Here is a 20,939-nt window from a genome sequence, read left to right on the forward strand (position 1 = left end):
TATATTTTAACTAAATTTCAAGGTTGTTAACTTTAACTTAACTTAGTTAAAAAAAAAGTTAACTTACCCAACCCTGATTTTATTACTTAATCATATTTTATTGTAGCGTAACACTATATACAGAGTGATTTTAGCATATTTCGTCATCATGAACAGGTAGAATGAATCGAACTGAGTCCAAAAGTCCTCTACCATTTTACAATTTTCGCAATAGTTAACAAGATATTAATTACTAAAAATTACCAAATATTGTTCTTGAACAATTTTTTACTCAAATACTGTCAACTTTATAGAAAAACTGCAAGAGACAAAAATCATCTATTTTCTTCTCATAGAATTCTAAAAATTTTTTCAGAATTTTTTATCAACTTTTTAGTGCTGCATTTTCTTATTTTTACCAACATAAGAAAATATAATAAAAAATTCCAAAAAAATTCTGAAAGAATTCTCAAAACTTTATGAGAAGGAAATAAATGATTTTTGTCTTTTGCAGTTTTTCTATAAAGTTGATAGTATTTGAGCAAAAAATTGTTCAAGACCAATATTTGGCAATTTTTAATAATTAATATTTCATTAACTATTGCGTAAACTGCAAAATGGTAAATGATTTTTCGACTCAGTTCGATTCACTCTACCTGCTCATAATGGGTGACGAAATATGTTAAAATCATCCTGCATATATATATATTTATATATATATATATATATATATATATATACATATATATATATATATATATATATATATATATTAATACTCTATTACAATAATTATATTCTTGTATTTATTATTATCTTCGATTATATTATTTAGATTCTATTATAACAACTTCATTTTTTTTATTATTTATAATATATTGTTTTCTACCATAACCAATCAGTTTTGCTTTAAATATACATATATATATATAAAGATCATGCGTTCCGCATTAAAGCTCGCAAAATGCATAATCTTTATATAGAAACCATCCGTGGAAATCTCAAGAATATTATATATATATATACAATATATAGGGTGTCTCTTAAGATGGGTCGAGGCCACAGTGTCTCTTAAGATGAGTTGGGGACGGAGAATGGATCAAAGGGAATAAAAAATTCTTATACTATTTAGAGATACTGGCTGTAGTTTTCGAATTAGAAAAGGAAACGTCTAAGCCAATATGCGATCAAGCCGCGCCGCGCGAATTCGTAGGACGGTCCACACTCGAGCGGCGGCGGCGGCGGTGCGTAGGGAGGAGGAAATAGCGCTTCGTCGCTTGGCACAGTCTGGCATGGCGGTCCTATGTGTTTCGCCGCATCGCGTCTACACTATCCAAAATGTTATTTTAGCTGAAGTTTTCCTTACACATTTCTTATCATTATAAATCACGTTATTTAACACGATTAAATACGTTTTAACACAATTATAGATATATTAAGCTAATTAATGTAATTAATTAGAGCACTACGCAAAGCATGTGCTGATCGTCGCGATATCTTTCCGTTTGCTTTATTATACGATGTTTTTATTTAATTACGCTTCGAGACACATTTTGTCGGAACTATCGCGTCGTTTTATGCTATATTTAGTCGGAATTTTATTTTTTGACATATTAATGTGTGTACATTACTTGAAATTATTAGTACAAGCTCAGGTAGATAGCCACTACATTGTAAATCCAGATGTATTATTTTTTCATGTATAATGACGCATTTGACTGGTTCTTTTGAGGTTCTTTTTCACATATTTCTTACCGTTTAACAAGTTTTATTGTACACCGTTAGAAACGTTCTTAAATTTTATTAATCTTTTATGTTCACTGATGAATAAAATTTAAATTTTCTGTCACTGAAAAAATTATTTATGTATACGTTAATGAGATGTTTAAATTTGTAGTAACTGAAATCTTAAGTGTATTGAAAAACACTAATTGAAAATTGAATGTTTTAGTTTATTTCGATTAAATCCATCAAATTTAGTGCTCATGTTCATTATATTAAAAAAAATCTGTAACTGACAAGGAAAGGGATCCAATTGTCCCTCTCCGATTTTAATGAGCATTTACTATATTTTTCTCCAGACAAAAATAAGCGACACGTATTTTTTTATACGTACCCATATGCACTTTTAGGGGGGTAGAACACCCTTTAGAAAAAAAGTGTTTCGGTGTTTCTCTTTCGAAACGAATATCGTTGGAATTGTAAGAGATAGAAAAAAATTTCAGAATGAAAACAGAATGACTTTAAAAGTACTTTAGAACTGTAGTAAAAAAATTTTTTTCTTTATAAAAAAATAACTTTTATTATAAAAAATTATTAAAAGTTTTTTTTTAATAATTTTTTATAAGAAAAGTTATTTTTAATGTTTATTACATTTAAGACTAGTGTAATCTAATTTTCAGTTATATTATTCAATTCTTTTCAATTATTGCATGACCATAAACTTCCGTTACACGTTACTTAAAATTCATTACAACATTTCTAACAGTGATACAAAATAATGTAATTAATATGTTCAATTGCATTTAATGATTAAAAAAAATAAAAAAGGTAAGAGTTTCAGTTGAAAGAATATTAGATTTGCACAGACTTACGATTGGACTTGATTGGATTAGATTGTACAGACTTACGATTAATTATTAATTACGAGATCATTTTGTAAGATAAGAAAAATTAAGTATAATTAAAGCTATTAAATATTTATGTTATACACTCAGAGAAAGGTTTCTTCGATTCAAAGAAATATTCCTTTGCTACACGGTTAAAGAAAAAATTTCTTTAATTTGAAAAAATTATGTTTAAATTAAAGAAATGACGTTCAAATCAAAGAAATGTTTTCTTTAATCGTATAGAAACATTTCTTTGAAGAAATTTTTCTCTGGATGTAATAAAAAAATTAAACTACAGAATGCGATAAGACGCTACTCATGTGCAATGCAGACGCTATTCATATTCTTCTGAAAATATAAATATTTTAAGCACCAAGGAAATGTTATTGTTTCCACACCACCTTGAGGTAGATAGCTTGGCGCGTTTTTTTTTAAGTGGTTTCCCCAGTAAGCCTAATCCACTCTCATTGTTTAATGCAACAATTGTTCGAAATGCCTTCCTCGTGCTTGTGAACAAAGTTCGGCTCTTCGAACTATTTGCCGCGTTGCATGGTGCACCATGTCCGGCGTAATGGTATTAAAGGCCACTATGATCTCGTCGCGTACCTCATGTTCAAGGCCATCACGCCTGTGTTCGATTAAACCACTTAAAAAAAAACGCACCAAGCTATCTACCTCAAAGTGGCGTGGAAACGATAATGTTTCCTTAATGCTTAAAACGTTTATATTTTCAGAAGAATATGAGTAGCGTCTGCATTGCACATGAGTAGCGTCTCATCGCATTCTGTAGTTTAATTTTTTTATTACATCCAGAGAAAAATTTCTTCAAAAAAATGTTTCTTTGCTATACGATTAAAGAAAACATTTCTTTGATTTGAACGTCATTTCTTTGATTTAAACTTAATTTTTTCAAATTAAAAAAATTTTTTCTTTAACCATTTAGCAAAGGAACATTTCTTTGAATCGAAGAAACCTTTCTCTGAGTGTATAAAATAAATATTTAATAGTTTTAATTACACTTAATTTTTCTTATCTTACAAAATGATCTCATAATTAATCGTAAGTTTGTACAATCCAATCGTAAGTCTGTACAAATCCAATATTCTTTCAAATGAAACTCTTATCTTTTTTGTTTTTTAAATCATTAAATGCAATTGAACATATTAATTATGTTATTTTGTATCACTGTGAGAAATGTTGTAATGAATTTTAAGTAACGTGTAACGGAAGCTTATGGTCATGCAATAATTGAAAATAATTGAATAATATAACTGAAAATTAGATTAACTGAAAATTAGATTACACTAGAAAAAAAATTAGATTAACTGAAAATTAGATTACATTAGTCTCAAATGTAATGAACGTTAAAAATAATTTTTCTTATAAAAAATTATTTAAAAAAAACTTTTTTAATAATTTTTTATGATAAAAGTTATTTTTTTATAAAGAAAAAAATTTTTTTACTACAGTTCTAAAGTACTTTTAAAGCCATTCTGTTTTCATTCTGAAATTTTTTTCTATCTCTTACAATTCCAGCGACATTCGCTTCGAAAGAGAAACACCGAAACACTTTTTTTCTAAAGGGTGTTCTACCCCCCTAAAAGTGCGTATGGGTACGTATAAAAAAATACGTGTCGCTTATTTTTGTCTGAAGAAAAATATAGTAAATGCTCATTAAAATCGGAGAGGGACAATTGGATCCCTTTCCTTGTCAGTTACAGATTTTTTTTAATATAATGAACATGAGCACTAAATTTGATGGATTTAATCGAAATAAACTAAAACATTCAATTTTCAATTAGTGTTTTTCAATACACTTAAGATTTCAGTTACTACAAATTTAAACATTTCATTAACGTATGCATAAATAATTTTTTCAGTGACAGAAAATTTAAATTTTATTCTTCAATGAACATAAAAACTTAATAAAATTTAAAAACGTTTGTAACGGTGTACAATAAAACTTGTTATATATCCCCCTGAATATGATAAAACTATTAAAAAGTATGTGACCTTTGGGGAACACCTTGAAAAGTAAGTAAGAATATTGAAATTAGTTCAAATACATTATGTTCATGCTCAAGTTTCAAAGTGTCGATTCTGAACTTTCTATTAACATTATCATATTTAGGAAGTCAAAATCTATTAAAAAATGGTATTCTTTTTACTTACGCATTTATAGGCAAAAATTGACTTTTTTTTAACATTTCCATTGACATAAAATTATAAAATAAAAAAAAGATTTGTTATAGTACATGTAATTTTTTTATTTGTAAATATTATTTAAATTTCAAGAAAAAAAATTTCAATTTTTCTTTTTTTTTTATTTTCCAGTAAAGATGGACAAACGGTTTTATAATAAAATCGTTTGCTGGAAAATAAAAAAAATAAAGAATAAATAAACATTTCTTTCTTCTTGAAATGCATTTAAATAATAATATTTACAAATAAAGAAAATAACATTATAACTATTATAGCAAATCATCTTCTTTTATATTTTTATAGGTGCGTTCGGCAATGTAAATCTGAGATGCGAACTAGCAAATGGCGAGCTTGATCATGTGATCTTCGAGCAATCCGAGTGCCCGGATGATACAATACAATTAATTCCGAACGATACAGAATTGTAAACTGTTCTTTAAGGTTAGATTATAAAATGAAATTGTTTATTTTTATAAAATAAATAAAAAATATCCTATTAATTGAGAGAGAGAAAATTTCTTTCGCTTTATTGAAAACTGATAATAACCTTATATACTGAAAATAGATCGTTACATATGAATGTAGCAGATTCATACGCAAGGTGTGTTTTTTTAAAAGAAAATACATTGCAAAATAAATTTCAGCAATTTGAAATTTATAAATTATATCACTTAATTCATATTCGTTAAAGTCTTTAATATATTAATACAGTTTGATTTTATTTCGTTCTATATGTGCAACATATAGAAATAAGCTTTAATCTAAAAATTAATTAGCAATCTTTATTTTCAAATACGTACCTCAAATTCATAAAGAAAAAAAGAATTAAAAACTTATTTTCCTTATTAAATATTGTACGTTATATACTCCATCAATTTCTATTTAATAGCATTTGTTTGAGCGTTTGTAGACTTAGACATTATAACAGTTCAAACACTATTTGAATGTATATGTTAACGAATCAATTAGATATATTATCATAAATATACAGGTTATAAATTTAATTTAGGCACGAAAATCTACATTAGCTCTGCGAGCTCGGTCGTTGAATCCGGAGTGGATCCAGCAGCTTGATTGGCTCTAGAAATGTTAATACCAAACACAAATGAGATGACATATAATAGAAAAATGCTAGTTGCCAAACGATTTTCGAGGTAAAAGAGCAAACGGATTATAATGATTCCGATTTATAATGCTGAATGCACCTTCTAAGTATGATCAACGCGATGTTGCAAACACTTTGAAGCATTTTTTAATTGATCAGTTTGTAAAATTCTTTCTTCTAATTGATCCATCAAACACTTCAAAGCATTTGTAATGAGACTTTAACCACAGCCTATGTCAAAGTTTATGTACTCCGAAATCCGAATATTCCAATGTTAGACTGCGTTCGCAAACTTCACTCGGATGATACAATAAATGTAGAAAGCCTGGAGCCATAAGAACTTGATCACAGTTGAATGTGAAGAAATTTAATAGAACATAATTAAGTTCCTGATTAAATTAATCTCTTCTATACATAATTATAGATCAGGGCTAATTAGTTAATTTTTTATGATTTTAGGTTTACTACATTCATTGTATTATATCTACGAGGGCAAATCAATAAGTACCCATGTTTCAAGACAGGCGACATTGCTGATGCAAGTTGGCACCATCGTGTACTACCATCTTTCAAACGACGCCATACAAAATTTCAGAGTGATTCATATATAGTCTTGATTTGACAGCAATTCGTAGTGAGCGTGTTTGATGTTTTCCGATACAATGGAAAAAGAGCAATATCAATCGTGATTCGTTTCTTATTTTTGGATGGAAAAACGTGCGAAGAAATAAAAACGAAGTTGGATACCATTTATGGGAACTGTTTATTATCTATGACAATCGTCAGATATTGATTCAACGAATTCAAACGTGGTCGTTCGTCTGTTTTTTATGAGGAGCGCCCAGGCAGACGTGGTTACTGAGGAAATCATTGAAAAAGTCCACGAGATGATTCTCGCTGATCGCATGAAGTAGCAGAGACTGTAGGCATGTCGTACGGAACGGCATTCAATATTTTGCATGATAACTTGGGAATGAAAAAGCTGTCAGCCCGACGAGTGCCGCGATTGCTCATAGTGGACAACAAGCGGATGAGGTTATTAATTTCAAAACATGGTCGAATTGCGACTTCTTGTTTCCAAACTTGAAAAAATGGCTCGGTGGAAAGAAATTCATGTCAAATGAGGAGGGCATCGCCGAAACAGAGGCCTATTTTGCAGAGTTCGACAAATCGTATTTTTCTGAGGGATTAAAAAAATGGCAGAAACGTTCAGAAAAGTGTATCCTCCTAAAAGCGGATTACGTTGAAAAATAAAAAAAATTTTTGTGAAAAGCTTGCGTCTTCATTACTAACACAGATACTTATTGATTTGCTCTCATACTACACCCATTATACCTGAACATTGTTCGTTTTCGCAGTATGTGCAAAACTATTGAATTACAAAATAGCGACTTTTCCCAAATGAAAATAACAATGTGAAGACGTCTTCTCCAAATGGATTTCTAATTGATTCCATTCATAAAACATATTAAATAAAATTGCTGTTTGCTAACTTGACACATGATACAATTTTTTAATAACAAGAAAAATACTATTATCCAAATGTTCAAATATTTTTCCTAAATTTCCCCAAACGATTCCCAAATTATGTAGACATAAATAAATCAGAAATATTCGATTTGTCTCCTATCTGGCCTAATTTCCACCGAGGGTTTAAACCAGATCAGAATGTAAAAATCAACCACACTCGAGCATTCCCCTGTCGTTCGACTATAACAGGGGAATACTTGACTGTTGGTTGGTTCTTATATTCTAATTCGATTTAAACTCTCGTTGGGAACTAGACCAGTGATGCTTGTCTTCCTGCCAGATTACTAGCTCGATTAGAATCTTGCCATCGTATTGGCTACGAATTGGCACTGACAGCCCCGTAGCTAATACGGTGGCAAGATTCTAATCCAGCTAGCAATCCAGCAGAAAAACAAGCATCGTATGCAAGCAGCCTTTAGAGAGAGACGCTTACAAACTGACCATAGACTGACTGTGTTCTAAAATTTACTGCCAGTGAAAATGTACATACGTAAATGTATACGTAACGTAAACTGTAGATTTTTAGCGTTGGCAATAAATTTGGAACAACCCGTGGCCCTTATTCTTGAAAAGAAAGTGTTCAAAAGTTTAGGAAAATGTTACAATATGCGTTACGTATACTATTGGGTCATCTAAAAAGTATCCGCGGTACTTTGTCACTAGATATATGACCATCAACACATATCTAGTGACAAAAAACCGCGGATACTTTTTAGATGACCCAATATAATATTTCCCTAGATTTTCGTATATATTTCTCTTCAAGAATAAGGGCCCATGTCAAGCAGGGAGCACAAACTTTTGGCTGGGTTTTTACTTGACGCTACGACGTTCAATTTCAGCGTCACGTGATCAAAATTGACGCTTGATATTCTTTTAAGCCGGTTCTACATTAGTTGCAAGTCGATCGAAAGTTTGTTGCGATAGCCAATATGAAGCGTTGATTTCAAAATGCAAGCTTCTGATTGCTTCAGATTGGTTGTCCCAACAAACTTGCGATCGGCTTGCAACTAATGTAGAATCGGCTTCAAGCTTAATGTAGGACTCTATTTGCGACGTCTACAATACGATTAATGTAAAATAGCTTTTAAATTTATTTTTAGATACTTAGTAGCCAATGAAATAATTCGTAGAGTATCTGAAGATAAATTTAAGGAAAACCTTAAATTATGAAGTATAGGAGGCCAAACTAGGCTTTGAAAAGTGTGGTCAAAATCAGATTTCTAAATTGGTATTGGTGATACGCGGCGTAAAATCGAATAAATTCGAATCGTAAAACTTCTTTCCCCAACAAATGAGAATGAATTGAAATAAATTCAAATGGATTCAGATTTTTAGAAATATCGATTCACGAATATTAAAATGTTTTTCAATTCTGAATTAATTTCTAGGAATTGTATGGAGCATATCTCTATGCCTTTCAATCTAAAAATAATATTAGCTTTTTCTGTGCACACAAACACAATTGCGAATACTGTTCAATTCAAAATTTTGAATAGGAAATACAGATTTTCAATCCAATTGCATCCAATTGAATCCAATTGAATCCAATTAAATCCAAAAAAAGTATTCACTATTTAAAATATGCATTCGGATAGAAAAAAATTTTAATCCATTTTAATCCATTCTCGTTTATTGGGTCATATACTATGTTTTTACACGGCACGCTTTAGAGTATAGCGGGAAGCACAGACTCTTACATAACGCATAACACATAATGCATAAGAAAATGTATTGGGTCATCTAAAAAGTATCCGCGGTTTTTTGTCACTAGATGTGTGTTGATGGTCATATATCTAGTGAAAAAGTACCGCGGATACTTTTTAGACCCAATATTAATCGAAGTCCTTCGTTTCCTTTCCATGAAATAAAGAACTCTGATTAGTTTAATTTCTTATGCTTCATGTGTTATGCATTATGTAAGAGTCTATGCTCTTCGCTTAACACGCATTCTACAATAAGCCATTAATTATAAATCAGAAATTAGAAGCTGGAAATTGACCAATCACAGTCGTCAATTTGCAACTTTTAACTTTTGATTTATGACTAATGACTTATTGTAGAATGGCCATAAAGCAGAGAGCACAGACACTTGCATAATGCATAACATGTAATACATAAGAAAATGTACCAATCAAAGTCTTTCGTTTCCTTTCTTTCCATGAAATAAAGAACTCTGGTTCAATTTCTTATGCCTCATGTTATGCGTTATGCAAGAGTCTGTACTCTTCGTTTTAATCTTTCCACCAAGTATTTGACGCTGCCATATAAAGATCTTTAAAGGCTTAAACACAATAGCCACAGGCAGTAGGCACAGGCAACAGGGAATAACGAGCCATCCAGAAAATAGAGAACAGAGAATAAGGGTGCGATTACACCTTGGAGTGTGGTACGCGGTACGCGGTACACGGTATAGAAACTAACTAGGTAACTATACGAGCCGCTTGCTTCTTTTCTCTTCTATTACATGGAGCGCGATTTGCGGCACAGGCTAGTAACATTTTACATTACTATACACTGCTATGCATTTTTTAATAGAATTAATTGATTTAAACGCAATTATTAAGTAAATCTGTTAAAAAAATAAGAGTATCGATAAAGTGTGTAAAAAAAATAAGTTAATATATTTTAAAAAATTCATACTAATGTGAGTTTGTCACTAACCTGTGTTGTAAACCGCGCTCCATATACAATAATATCAGCGAAAGAAATAGACAGTACGCTGGGTACGCGATATGGTCGGTTAAACTGGCCATAACCAAAAATTATGGATTCTGCTTCTGAAGGAGAAGGATCTCTTAATATTTACTATCGGCAGTTTAAATTATTAATTTTCGGAATCATATTTTGTCTTATATAATCTCATAAATGTAATAAGTTGTACTCTATTCCTCCTACGACACATTTTTCATTACGAAGGCCATTTCTACTTTGGGAACAAAATTAAAGTTTATCGTAATTACATAAAATGATTCACTCTAGAGAACATATTGGGTCATCTAAAAAGTATCCGCGGTACTTTGTCACTAGATATATGACCATCAACACACATCTAGTGACAAAAAATCGCGGATACTTTTTAGATGACCCAATACAATAATACTCATTTTAGTAATTAATAACTATAAAATTAATGAACCATTAAAAACATTACTAGCCAGTGATAAAATCCTCAGTGATAAAATATTATCATTGGCAAAAACTCATTCAAGCTTACTATAAAATATTATTGAAAACGCCATTCATTTTCAATGAATTTTTCAATGATACTTTTAATAATAAAATCATCTATTTTTCGTGATGGGGTGTATTCACCGAGAGTGAACGAGACAGCGAGCTCCTTCTCACACTAATCACTTGTTTCAAGCGACCGAAAATCACTGTTTCCTGCTGGAAAAGAAATGCTGGTTTATAATTTTTCCGGTAAAATTCTACTTCTACTAAATTATTCTTGCTATTCGAGTTTATGAAGGGGAGGTATACTATATAACGCGCATGAAAAATCGTAAACAATTAAATATCTCATAAACTATTGCGTTTTAACATGATTTATAGGATATCATCAACGCGTTGCAAACGCTTTGAAGCGTTTTTTAATTGGTCAGTTTGTAAAATTCTTTCTTCTAATTGGTCCATCAAACACTTCAAAGCATTTGTAGCGAGACTTTGACTACTATTCTGGATTAATGGAAGGGATACACTATTACTATAATTTATTAAAACTTACATATTATTATTATTTAGAATGCCCCTCACCCCTTATTGATACCTAGGGCCGTCGAACAGCCGAGATTGCCGAGAAAGCATTTTCGGTCGCTTGAAACAAGCGACTAGTGCGAGGAGCTGCCTCGTTCACTCTCGACGCACCGCAAGCAAGCACATGGGCATGCGGGATTACACAATTTTCATAAAAAAAAAAGAGGGTAATGTTGGTAGCAACAAAAACTCTTGAGGCACCATAGTTTTATTTTCTACGGATTGGTAATATTTATAAGTAGTAATTCGTTAGTTTGCGCCGATCGAGTGTAAAAGTAGTGTAATACATAATAATTCGTGAACTGTTCGTGAACGGCTGTCATCGCGGAATGTTGCGTTATGTATATCAAGAAGTTAATAACGTCTACAAGATTACTCGTTTCATTAAGTTACTACTTACAAGTTTCATTAAGTATTTTCATAAAACCTTTATTCTTACTATTTCATAAAAAAGCAATACTTTGTGTTTTATTTTCAGTTATTGGTTTTCAGTTCAACATTATCAACGGTATTAAATTATGCATAGAAAAGAAGGGATTAAAAAGAAAGAAAAATTAAAAGGAAAGAGAGGAAAAAAAGAAAGGAAAAGGAAAAGAGATGTGGAAGGAAGCATAATCTAAATCTGAATCAGTGGATAATCACTGACAGCAGTTCTAAGGATGCCATTGGCAATCCCAGCAAACGAGAATGGATTAAAATGAAATTTTTTTCTATCCGAATGCGTATTTTAAATAGCGAATACTTTTTTGGATTCAATTGGATTCAATTGGATGCAATTGGATTGAAAAACTGCATTTCCTATTCAAAATTTTGAATTGAACAGTATTCACAACGCACAGAAAAAGCCAATATTATTTTTAGATTGAAATGTATAGAGATATGCTACATGCAATTCCTATAAATGAATAAAAATGCATTCAGGATTGAAAAACATTCATTCTAACATTCATGAATCAATATTTCTGAAAATCTGAATCCATTTCAATTCATTTCAATCCATTCTCGTTTGCTGGCAATCAATTTGTCATAATATTTATAATACAATTGTATTTTAGATTTCAGCGGAGCACATAAAAGCATTCAAAATGGATAGATAAAAATATTTTTTGTATTTTGTTTAGACAATAAGCTTGATTGTCAATCTTATTTGAAACACAAAATACAAAATATTTTTATGTGCTCTTCGAAATACTATAAATACAAAATACTTTCATGTGCTCCATTGAAATACAAAATATAAAATACAACTATATTACGAAAATACCATTTGTCAAATAAAAATATTTCAAATACATGTCCAGCCCTTTATGTCTTGCATTAATTGTAATAAACTTATATATGAAAGATCTTTAACAGATGTCTTACAAACTTTTCACAAAAATAAAGACATGTGTTCGAGCAAGCCCGAAAAGAGTTAAAGGCGACGAAAATTGAATAGCATGTATCGCAAGCGCAACCCTGTTTCTTCCGCGCATCGCAATAGCGCGTAGACGAGAGCGCGATCGGCTTGACGACAATTTTCGAGTTTTTTTTGCTTCTATGACGGATTTCGTAAAAAAAGGAGAACGCATATTTTATGCTCGATACCAAAAAAATAATTTATCTAAAATCAACGGTTGCCCTCGATTTTCATCATCATCTATGTCCTGAATTTAAAGGTGACTCAGATAAGAGGAATGAGATTCTCTATTAGTCTTTGCCATACGGCACGAATGTGAATAGTGTCTAACGCATTGGCTGAGTCTATTATTTTCTTGCCCGACGAACGATCTTGGGCGGTGGATCGCTACCACCAGTGGATGTCCAATGATCTGGTTCGGATAGATCTACCTGATACGCTCTGGGTAGATACGCGAATATTACTGTTGAATAGTCGTGCTCATCTATCTCACGCCTGATGAACAGTCTCAGGCGATTCCTCGCTCCATCACATTTTTATGGGGCCTGAGCTCAGGCGAAGTCCCGTACATACTCATCGTGTATCTGATGATTGGCTCAGGTTTCACGCTGTTCAAGGTTACGGGATTTATAAGCCCGTTTTCTTTTCTTTGCTTCTATATTTTAGGTATATAGTATTGTCCTTCATTAAAATTCTTTGACCTCATTCAAGAAGAAATTGAAGTCAGGATCGGACGCTATCGTACACAGACACAATTTATTTATTTTCTCATTATAGTTTCATTCAATCAATTATTGTAATTTTCTTGTATACGAATTAAACATTAAACTATGATTCATTAATGATAAACAAGATCTGATTCGCCTTCAAGGCGCACTCTCGCCGGCCGATTCTTTTTATTCCCGTTCTTAATCGAACAACATGAGAGATGCAGTGTATACAAGATCAAAAGAAAATGATCATAAATATATGCAAAATAAAACACAAAAGTCATGAGAAATAAAATGTAAAATTTATGAAAGTTAAATCAAGGAATTATACTTTTTCGTAAGTCTTGTTGTTTACTTCATGGCTCATGTATTTTCTATTTATTACAGCATATTTATCATTTTTTATTATTGATTTGATGTATAGACTGCACCTCTCAATTTTTGCGAAACAACTATTACAATATTTATTAAAACAGCAACGATAACTAAATATTAAAATATTTATCACAAACAAATATTAAAACATTTATTAATTAATCTTGTTTTTTCCGATAAGTTTTGATAATTCATGTAGAATCTATTAAACAAATCGATCACAAAATATCGATTTTTTATGAAATAGTAAGAATAAAGATTTTGTAATGAAAATACTTAATGAAACTTATTTAAATAATCTCGAAGATGTTATTAATCTCTTGATACACATAAATGTTAAAATATAAAATCTTCGCGATGACAACCGTTCACGAACAGTCCACGAATTATCATATATTGGGTCATCTAAAAAGTATCCGCGGTTTTTTGTCACTAGGTATGTGTTGATGGTCATACATTTAGTGACAAAGTACCGCGGATACTTTTTAGATGACCCAATATATAAAATAATAAAACTTTTACATATATTATTTATTATAAAATTTCATTTATTTTGTACTATTGCAAATTGTACATTTTGTAATATTGCACATTACTTTATACAAAACGTTATTTATTGCATATTATTTGCGCTATTCAATGCGCTAGTTTATTATCCATTCTCTATTCCCACATTTTAGGAGCAAAATGCATCTGTAATAATATAAAAGAAATCAAAAATTCAGAAAAATATTATATATGTATATACCATTTCATAAAATATTATATATTAAATACCGTAATTATCATATTATTTGATTTAGATTCACAATGCAATGATATATAATTGAAAAGATTAGGACAAAAAAAGAAAGAATTAAATTCGTAACCAATGTGATGACTATACATATACTTAGTGCCAAGACACTACCGTGTCTTCAGATATTATAATTAATCTGTGTATATTTTATGTTACATTTTTATTTTAATATTTTAAATACATTATTTATAAAGAATAAATACTTACTTTACCTCACATACAGATAAATTTTTTGACGGTGTCCAATTTTTATATTTGCCATTTGTACTTTTTAACCAATTCATTCGGCGTTCTGTGTCTTTCGGAATTATTTTCATAACATATCCTTTTTTTAATTGTTACAAAACGTATAAACGTAACACATCTAGTGACAAAAAACCGCGGATACTTTTTAGATGACCCAATATAAATGTGGAAAAGTGACGTTTGATGACGAAATTTATGTTGTGTGCCATTTTATTATTATTTGCTTAATTGTGAAAATGTGATTCGTACTTATCAAAGTCGTAATTATCGATGAAAACTAAAGTTACTTGGAATTTTATATGTAAAAGCATATATTGGGTCATCTAAAAAGTATCCGCGGTTTTTGTCACTAAATGTGTTGACCATCAACCGCGGATACTTTTTAGATGACCCAATATTTTACTCGTTTCAACAGCTGTTGGATCGTGTGTTTCTACTCAAATATAGGCTCACTTTACATGCCTTTTACAACCATTTACTGACTGTCAAGGGACGAAAGGACAGTTTTCATCGATTTTTACAAATGTTTTAAAGTGATCTCGTTATTCCGTTTCATTCAAATTGTCTTTATTTAAAAATGGCATGCAACATAAATTGACGTGTCATTCCTCACTTCTGACGTCACGATTGTAACATGGCCGCTGTGACTCAGGAGCCTCAACATATGTCAAGGTCAAGATCATCGGAGTTGTTTCCGTTATTGTCAACATTTATTTTTTTTTCTTGTCTGAAATAAACTTTTAATAATTTTATTTTACTTATATATTTTATTTAAATAGTATCTATTGTTTCTTTCCAATACTACATTCAGCATTTCTTTGATATGTTATTTATTTTTATATAGAGACGTAGGGATTTTAATAATATCTTTTCTTCTTAAACGTAAACTGTTCACTATATTAAAAATATTGGGTCATCTAAAAAGTATCCGCGATACTTTGTCACTAGATATATGACCATCAACACACATCTAGTGACAAAAAACCGCGGATACTTTTTAGATGACCCAATACAATCAAGCAGCAGCGCATTTTATGTAGATATTAAAATTTAAAATACTCCTTGTACATGTGTTAATAAAGTTTAATACAATCGCAAAATTTTACACAGATACACATAGTATTCATTATTTATAAGTAACAAAATAAAGAATTAATCATGGTACTGAGTAGTGGCACTTCGAAAAAATTTTTTTATGCATGAATATGTATAAATATGTATAAAAATACATAAATATTCACAACATATATAATCATATAATCAATTATGTTCATACTCATCAATTATGTTCAATCTCTTTCTTTTGTAAAATTACTTTTTAATGTGATAGATATAATAATAATGTGTATAAATTTTCGCATTCATTTTAAAATGAAAAACAAGTTTGGAAAAATATAAAAAAATTGCTCATACACAATTATGTATAATTTTATATATAATTATTACATAAGTAAGTTTTTTATATTCTTTCAAACTTGATTTTTTTCTAAAACAAATAGTGTGAAAATTACTTTTTTATAATAATTATTTTTAATGTTTTCACATTACTATTATTATTTCTATTACTAAAAAGTAATTTTACAAAAGAAAGAGGGATGTATGAATAAGTACGGATATATTTTATATATGATTATATGTACATGTTTATGAATATTTATGTGTATTTATACATATTCATACATAATAAATTTTTTATCGGGACATAGATACACATAACAAATTTTCACTTTTTTTATTCTAACGCAAATTATTTTATCACATTTTCGTTTTTATCAATGCATTCTTCCCTAAAAGTTTTAATATTTAGTAATATTACAAACCTTGTAAAGTACCAAGGTGTACACACACAACACAACGCATACATACACATTTAGGAATAACGTTTCTAATTAAATTATTTCTAATTTATCTGTTACTTTCAAGATGTTTGTGATATTGATCTAAAACAAAGGCATATTTGTAATAACTATAATATAGCTGGCAATGCAAGAGAGAACATGTAAATAAAATGTGCTTTGTGACAGATTTTCTATCTTATAAATTGATGATACATTTGTACGTGTAAATTAATAATGGCTCTAATTTTCAAATGCGTATAACATCAAAGAAATTATTTATTTCACAAAGAATTTTTTATTCCATGTTTAATACTTTAAAGAACAAGGCATAGGCGTAAATTATTTTCTTCAAAATTAAAGCACCTATTATCTTATATTATGCTTCTATTTATAATACAAAATTTGTAATGTAAAATTTTAGTAATTTCTTCAAATTTTCGGCCTTTGCCATTAAATTTAAAGCATCACTTTTTCGTTTCATACAATAGAAGTAGAATGACAAAAAACATTTCTTCCGTTTTTTAAATCAAAATGCAATCAATTCGTTTTAACGTATGCATTAATATAATAAATTAAGAATAATCTTATATTTTCTCTAAATTGTATTTTTGTTGCACAACAGTATTGATTTACAATTCATGTATGTACATATAATGGAGATAAATATGCATTGAAGAGAGAAGCAATTTCAATGCAGTACAATCAAGTATGAGCATTATCTACAAAATGCAAGCTTCTGCAATTTATTTCATTTTTTCTCTTTCTCTATAAAATCCAACACCAGACACTCACGATAAGACCACAGATTAGCAAAATGAATTGTGTGTATCATGAATATTATACTGCTCCGTACTTATTGTGAAGATCAGTTTAATATAAAAGAAAATTCCACAAAATATTTTTTTGCGATGTTTTTTGTACTCCTTCAAACTGTTGATGTTTCACGATTTATGAAATCGTTTGAATATCCTATTTTTTAACTAATTTTTAAGTTAATAAAAATATTGCAACATATTTTTTAATATATGTATTAGGTGTTGGAATTAATTCGTAGCGTTTTTTAATGAAAGAATGTTATTTATTTCACATGAGCATTAAAAAATACATTAATAAAAGTACTTCCCATCACTTGTAAAACGCTACGAATTAATTCCAACACCTAATATTATTATTGTGCCACCTATTTACATGCATTTCCTATTTCTCATGTTCAATCATTAATTACTGGAAATATCATGATTTATTCAAGAAAAGTTTTTGTGTTATACATAAATTAGAATTTCATGCCATAAAAATTATTAGATATTAAAATATAAGCATACAATGCTTTTATATGTTCGATAATACTTTTATAAAATTTGCTACAATTTGCTACAACACGTTACACAATATCTCGACATACAATATCACAATTAGAGATCTCTCTAATTTTCTGAAATTGGCACTGTTGTATTTAATGAACAATTTTTTATTTTGTCTATTTGTTTTAGCATCAATCACAATTAAAATTGCAATTTTTTAGCTAAAGAGGCTCCTTCTATCGATTCTAACAGTTTTCTTTTCAAACTAGGTCTTTCTTCACGTTGACGTTTAATGATCATAGGTAGAGGCAATTTAGGTCCAGCTGTAGGTGCAGGTTTATTACTAAAGTATGGCATTTGCAATGCTTGATCACATGTACATCTTTCTAATGGATTCACATTCAAGAGACTAGCAATTAAGTCAAGAAGATCATCGCCAGCAGCAGTAAATATATGCTTCAAAGGCATGCCAGGAAAGGGCTTGAATTGAATAAAATCTGGTAATTCAGTCATCCCTTGCCATGTTTCTTCCGTTGGAGTACCTAATGTCTGAATAACAGAAATACATTAAGATTAAAGAAATAAAATAACTTTTCAGTTATATATTTTAGATCAGGCCTATCCAATTTGAGCTTTGGAGTCAAAATGCAAAACCATCAATTCAGAAAAATTCAATGTAAGATTTCACTGACTATAAATTGTTGAAAAACATCGATTAGACACATATCAACACTTTAAAGTCTCTGAAATCTTACCCATATTGATTTTTTTCTTCAATGGCTTTGTTTTGGCTCTAAAATTCAAATTAGACAGGCCTGTTTTGGATCAATGTATTAATACCTGAAATATTTTAGTGAGTTGATCTAAATCAGATTCACCAGGCAAAAATGGCACTCGCAATAGAAGCTCAGCTAATATACAGCCTACTGCCCACATATCAATGCCAGTCCCATAAAGTCTAGCACCATAAAGTAATTCAGGCGCTCTGTACCATCTCGTAACTACTTGATGAGTATTTATCCGGTTAGGTGACCCGAAAAATTTTGCCAGGCCAAAATCTCCAATTTTCAGAACACCTTCTGAATTTACTAATAAATTATTTGGCTTTAGATCTCTATGGAGTATCCAATTGAAATGAAGATAGTCAAGACCTTGTAGGGTTTGAATCATATATGTCTTTATGTTGGCTGCGGTTAAAACTATATTGCTATCTTTTATTATCACTTCCAGATCAGTGTCCATAAAATCGAATACTAACGATACGTTTGATTTATAACCAAAAACATCTAGAATTTTAATATATATATATATATATATATGTATAATTATTGAATATATACATATACAATCATTAAAATTAATGTTTATGCAAATTATATTATAGTTTGCAGGTTTATGCACATTATTTGCTTTTACTAGCTATTAAAATTTTCTACATATAAGAATTAAATACCTAATAAGCCAATGATATTGTCATGTTTTAACTCTTGCAGCAATTTAATTTCTCGTAAAGCAGTCCGATTTATGCCATCTCTAGCTTCAGCACGACTTCCAACTTTAATCTATATTTACAAATATGAAAAGTTTATAATACAAATTATATAAGTTGTAAAAATGTATATTTTTCATAATAAGGAAACTAACCTTTTTTACAGCCACAATTTTATTCGTCTCTATGTCTTTTGCTTTGTAAACCGTGGCAAACTAAAGTAGACAACACAATTTCTCTACATTTATGTTTATTACATTTTTATAATTAATAATTGAATTATATTGCAATTATAAACAAAGTTATGTATGTAAATATTATATGTTTAATATTTAAAATAGGTATCACATGATTATACGCTATTACAAGTAAAATTTATGTAATGCATAAAAACATTACAAAAATAAATAAATATATGATATAATATCAATTAAATCATAAGAAATGGTAAAAAACGTTCTAACCTGTCCTTCACCCAGAAAATCGATTTTCTCATATCTCCGTACTTTTTCTGTCATCGTCAGCAAAAGTTTATTCTAATTTATTCCAAAAGTTTATACAAGTTGTTTTTTCTTGATTACTTATTTTCAAACGTACGTGTGTGTGTGTGTATGTGTGTGTATGTTGTGTATGTGTATGATACGCTTGTACACAATAATATTCTACTTTTCTCATTGGACAATGGCCTAGTTTCCAGGGTTTCCGAGGGTTTAAATCGGATTAGAATATAAGAACCAACCAAATATAGTCGTTCGACTGTAATAGGGGAATACGTGTTTACATGACAATAAAAAAAACACAAAAAACACAAATGAATTTAGGGGCTCTGCACAATAAAAAGAATAGGAAATAGAGAATAGAGAATAAGAATGTCAGCCTATCAGAAATTGTATATTCCATAATATATGATTTTTGATAGGTTGAAATTCGTCGGGTGCAATTACATGGAGCAAGGTACGCGGTACAGTAACTAACTAGGCAACTTTAAGCAATTAGGAAAATAGACGGTACGCGATACGTGGTATGATTGGCACTGGACATAAATACACACTAGACATAACTACACCGTTGTGTTTGTTAATCAAATCAGCAAATGACCTCAACTTAATTGTGACTCATCGAGTGTAAAAGTAGCATAATATGGGTCATCTAAAAAGTATTCGCGGTATTTTGTCACTAGATATATTGTATTGGGTCATCTAAAAAGTATCCGCGGTACTTTGTCACTAAATGTATGACCATCAACACATACCTAGTGACAAAAAACCGCGGATACTTTTTAGATGACCCAATATATGATAATTCGTGGACTGTTCGTGAACGGTTGTCATCGCGAAGATTTTATATTTTAACATTTATGTGTATCAAGAGATTAATAACATCTTCGAGATTATTTAAATAAGTTTCATTAAGTATTTTCATTACAAAATCTTTATTCTTACTATTTCATAAAAAATCGATATTTTGTGATCGATTTGTTTAATAGATTCTACATGAATTATCAAAACTTATCGGAAAAAACAAGATTAATTAATAAATGTTTTAATATTTGTTTGTGATAAATATTTTAATATTTAGTTATCGTTGCTGTTTTAATAAAT

At 29.9% G+C, this 20,939-nt stretch overlaps 1 protein-coding gene and 1 long non-coding RNA gene across 2 annotated transcripts; one reads left to right on the forward strand and one right to left on the reverse strand.

The window, feature by feature from the left end:
- Nucleotides 1-9,867: 9,867 nt before the first annotated feature.
- LOC147908843 (uncharacterized) lies at nt 9,868-16,300 on the forward strand. Its single transcript, XR_015545897.1, has 2 exons — nt 9,868-11,593; nt 11,674-16,300. It is a non-coding gene; the product is annotated as an uncharacterized LOC147908843 (long non-coding RNA).
- Nucleotides 16,301-17,769: 1,469 nt separating this feature from the next.
- Nucleotides 17,770-20,348, reverse strand: Cdk7 (Cyclin-dependent kinase 7). Its single transcript, XM_011053686.2, has 5 exons — nt 19,803-20,348; nt 19,494-19,553; nt 19,303-19,411; nt 18,690-19,135; nt 17,770-18,398 (listed from the first exon to the last, which is right to left on the reverse strand). The coding sequence occupies exons 1-5, from the start codon at nt 19,854-19,856 to the stop codon at nt 18,051-18,053; spliced, it is 1,017 nt and encodes a 338-aa protein (XP_011051988.1). The 5' UTR covers nt 19,857-20,348; the 3' UTR covers nt 17,770-18,050.
- Nucleotides 20,349-20,939: the final 591 nt, after the last annotated feature.

This window comes from Acromyrmex echinatior, chromosome 8 (assembly GCF_024713525.1).
Source record: "Acromyrmex echinatior isolate Ae372 chromosome 8, ASM2471352v2, whole genome shotgun sequence".
Lineage (NCBI taxonomy): Eukaryota > Metazoa > Arthropoda > Insecta > Hymenoptera > Formicidae > Acromyrmex > Acromyrmex echinatior.

Excerpts from the sequence above, each read along its gene's own strand:
- Cdk7 (XM_011053686.2), bottom strand. The coding sequence starts at position 19,856 with ATGACAGAAAAAGTACGGAGATATGAGAAAATCGATTTTCTGGGTGAA. Across the intron at positions 19,554-19,802 it reads ATTTTCTGGGTGAAGGACAG|TTTGCCACGGTTTACAAAGC; the intron begins GTTAGAACGTTT and ends TGTCTACTTTAG. Across the intron at positions 19,412-19,493 it reads AAATTGTGGCTGTAAAAAAG|ATTAAAGTTGGAAGTCGTGC; the intron begins GTTAGTTTCCTT and ends TTGTAAATATAG.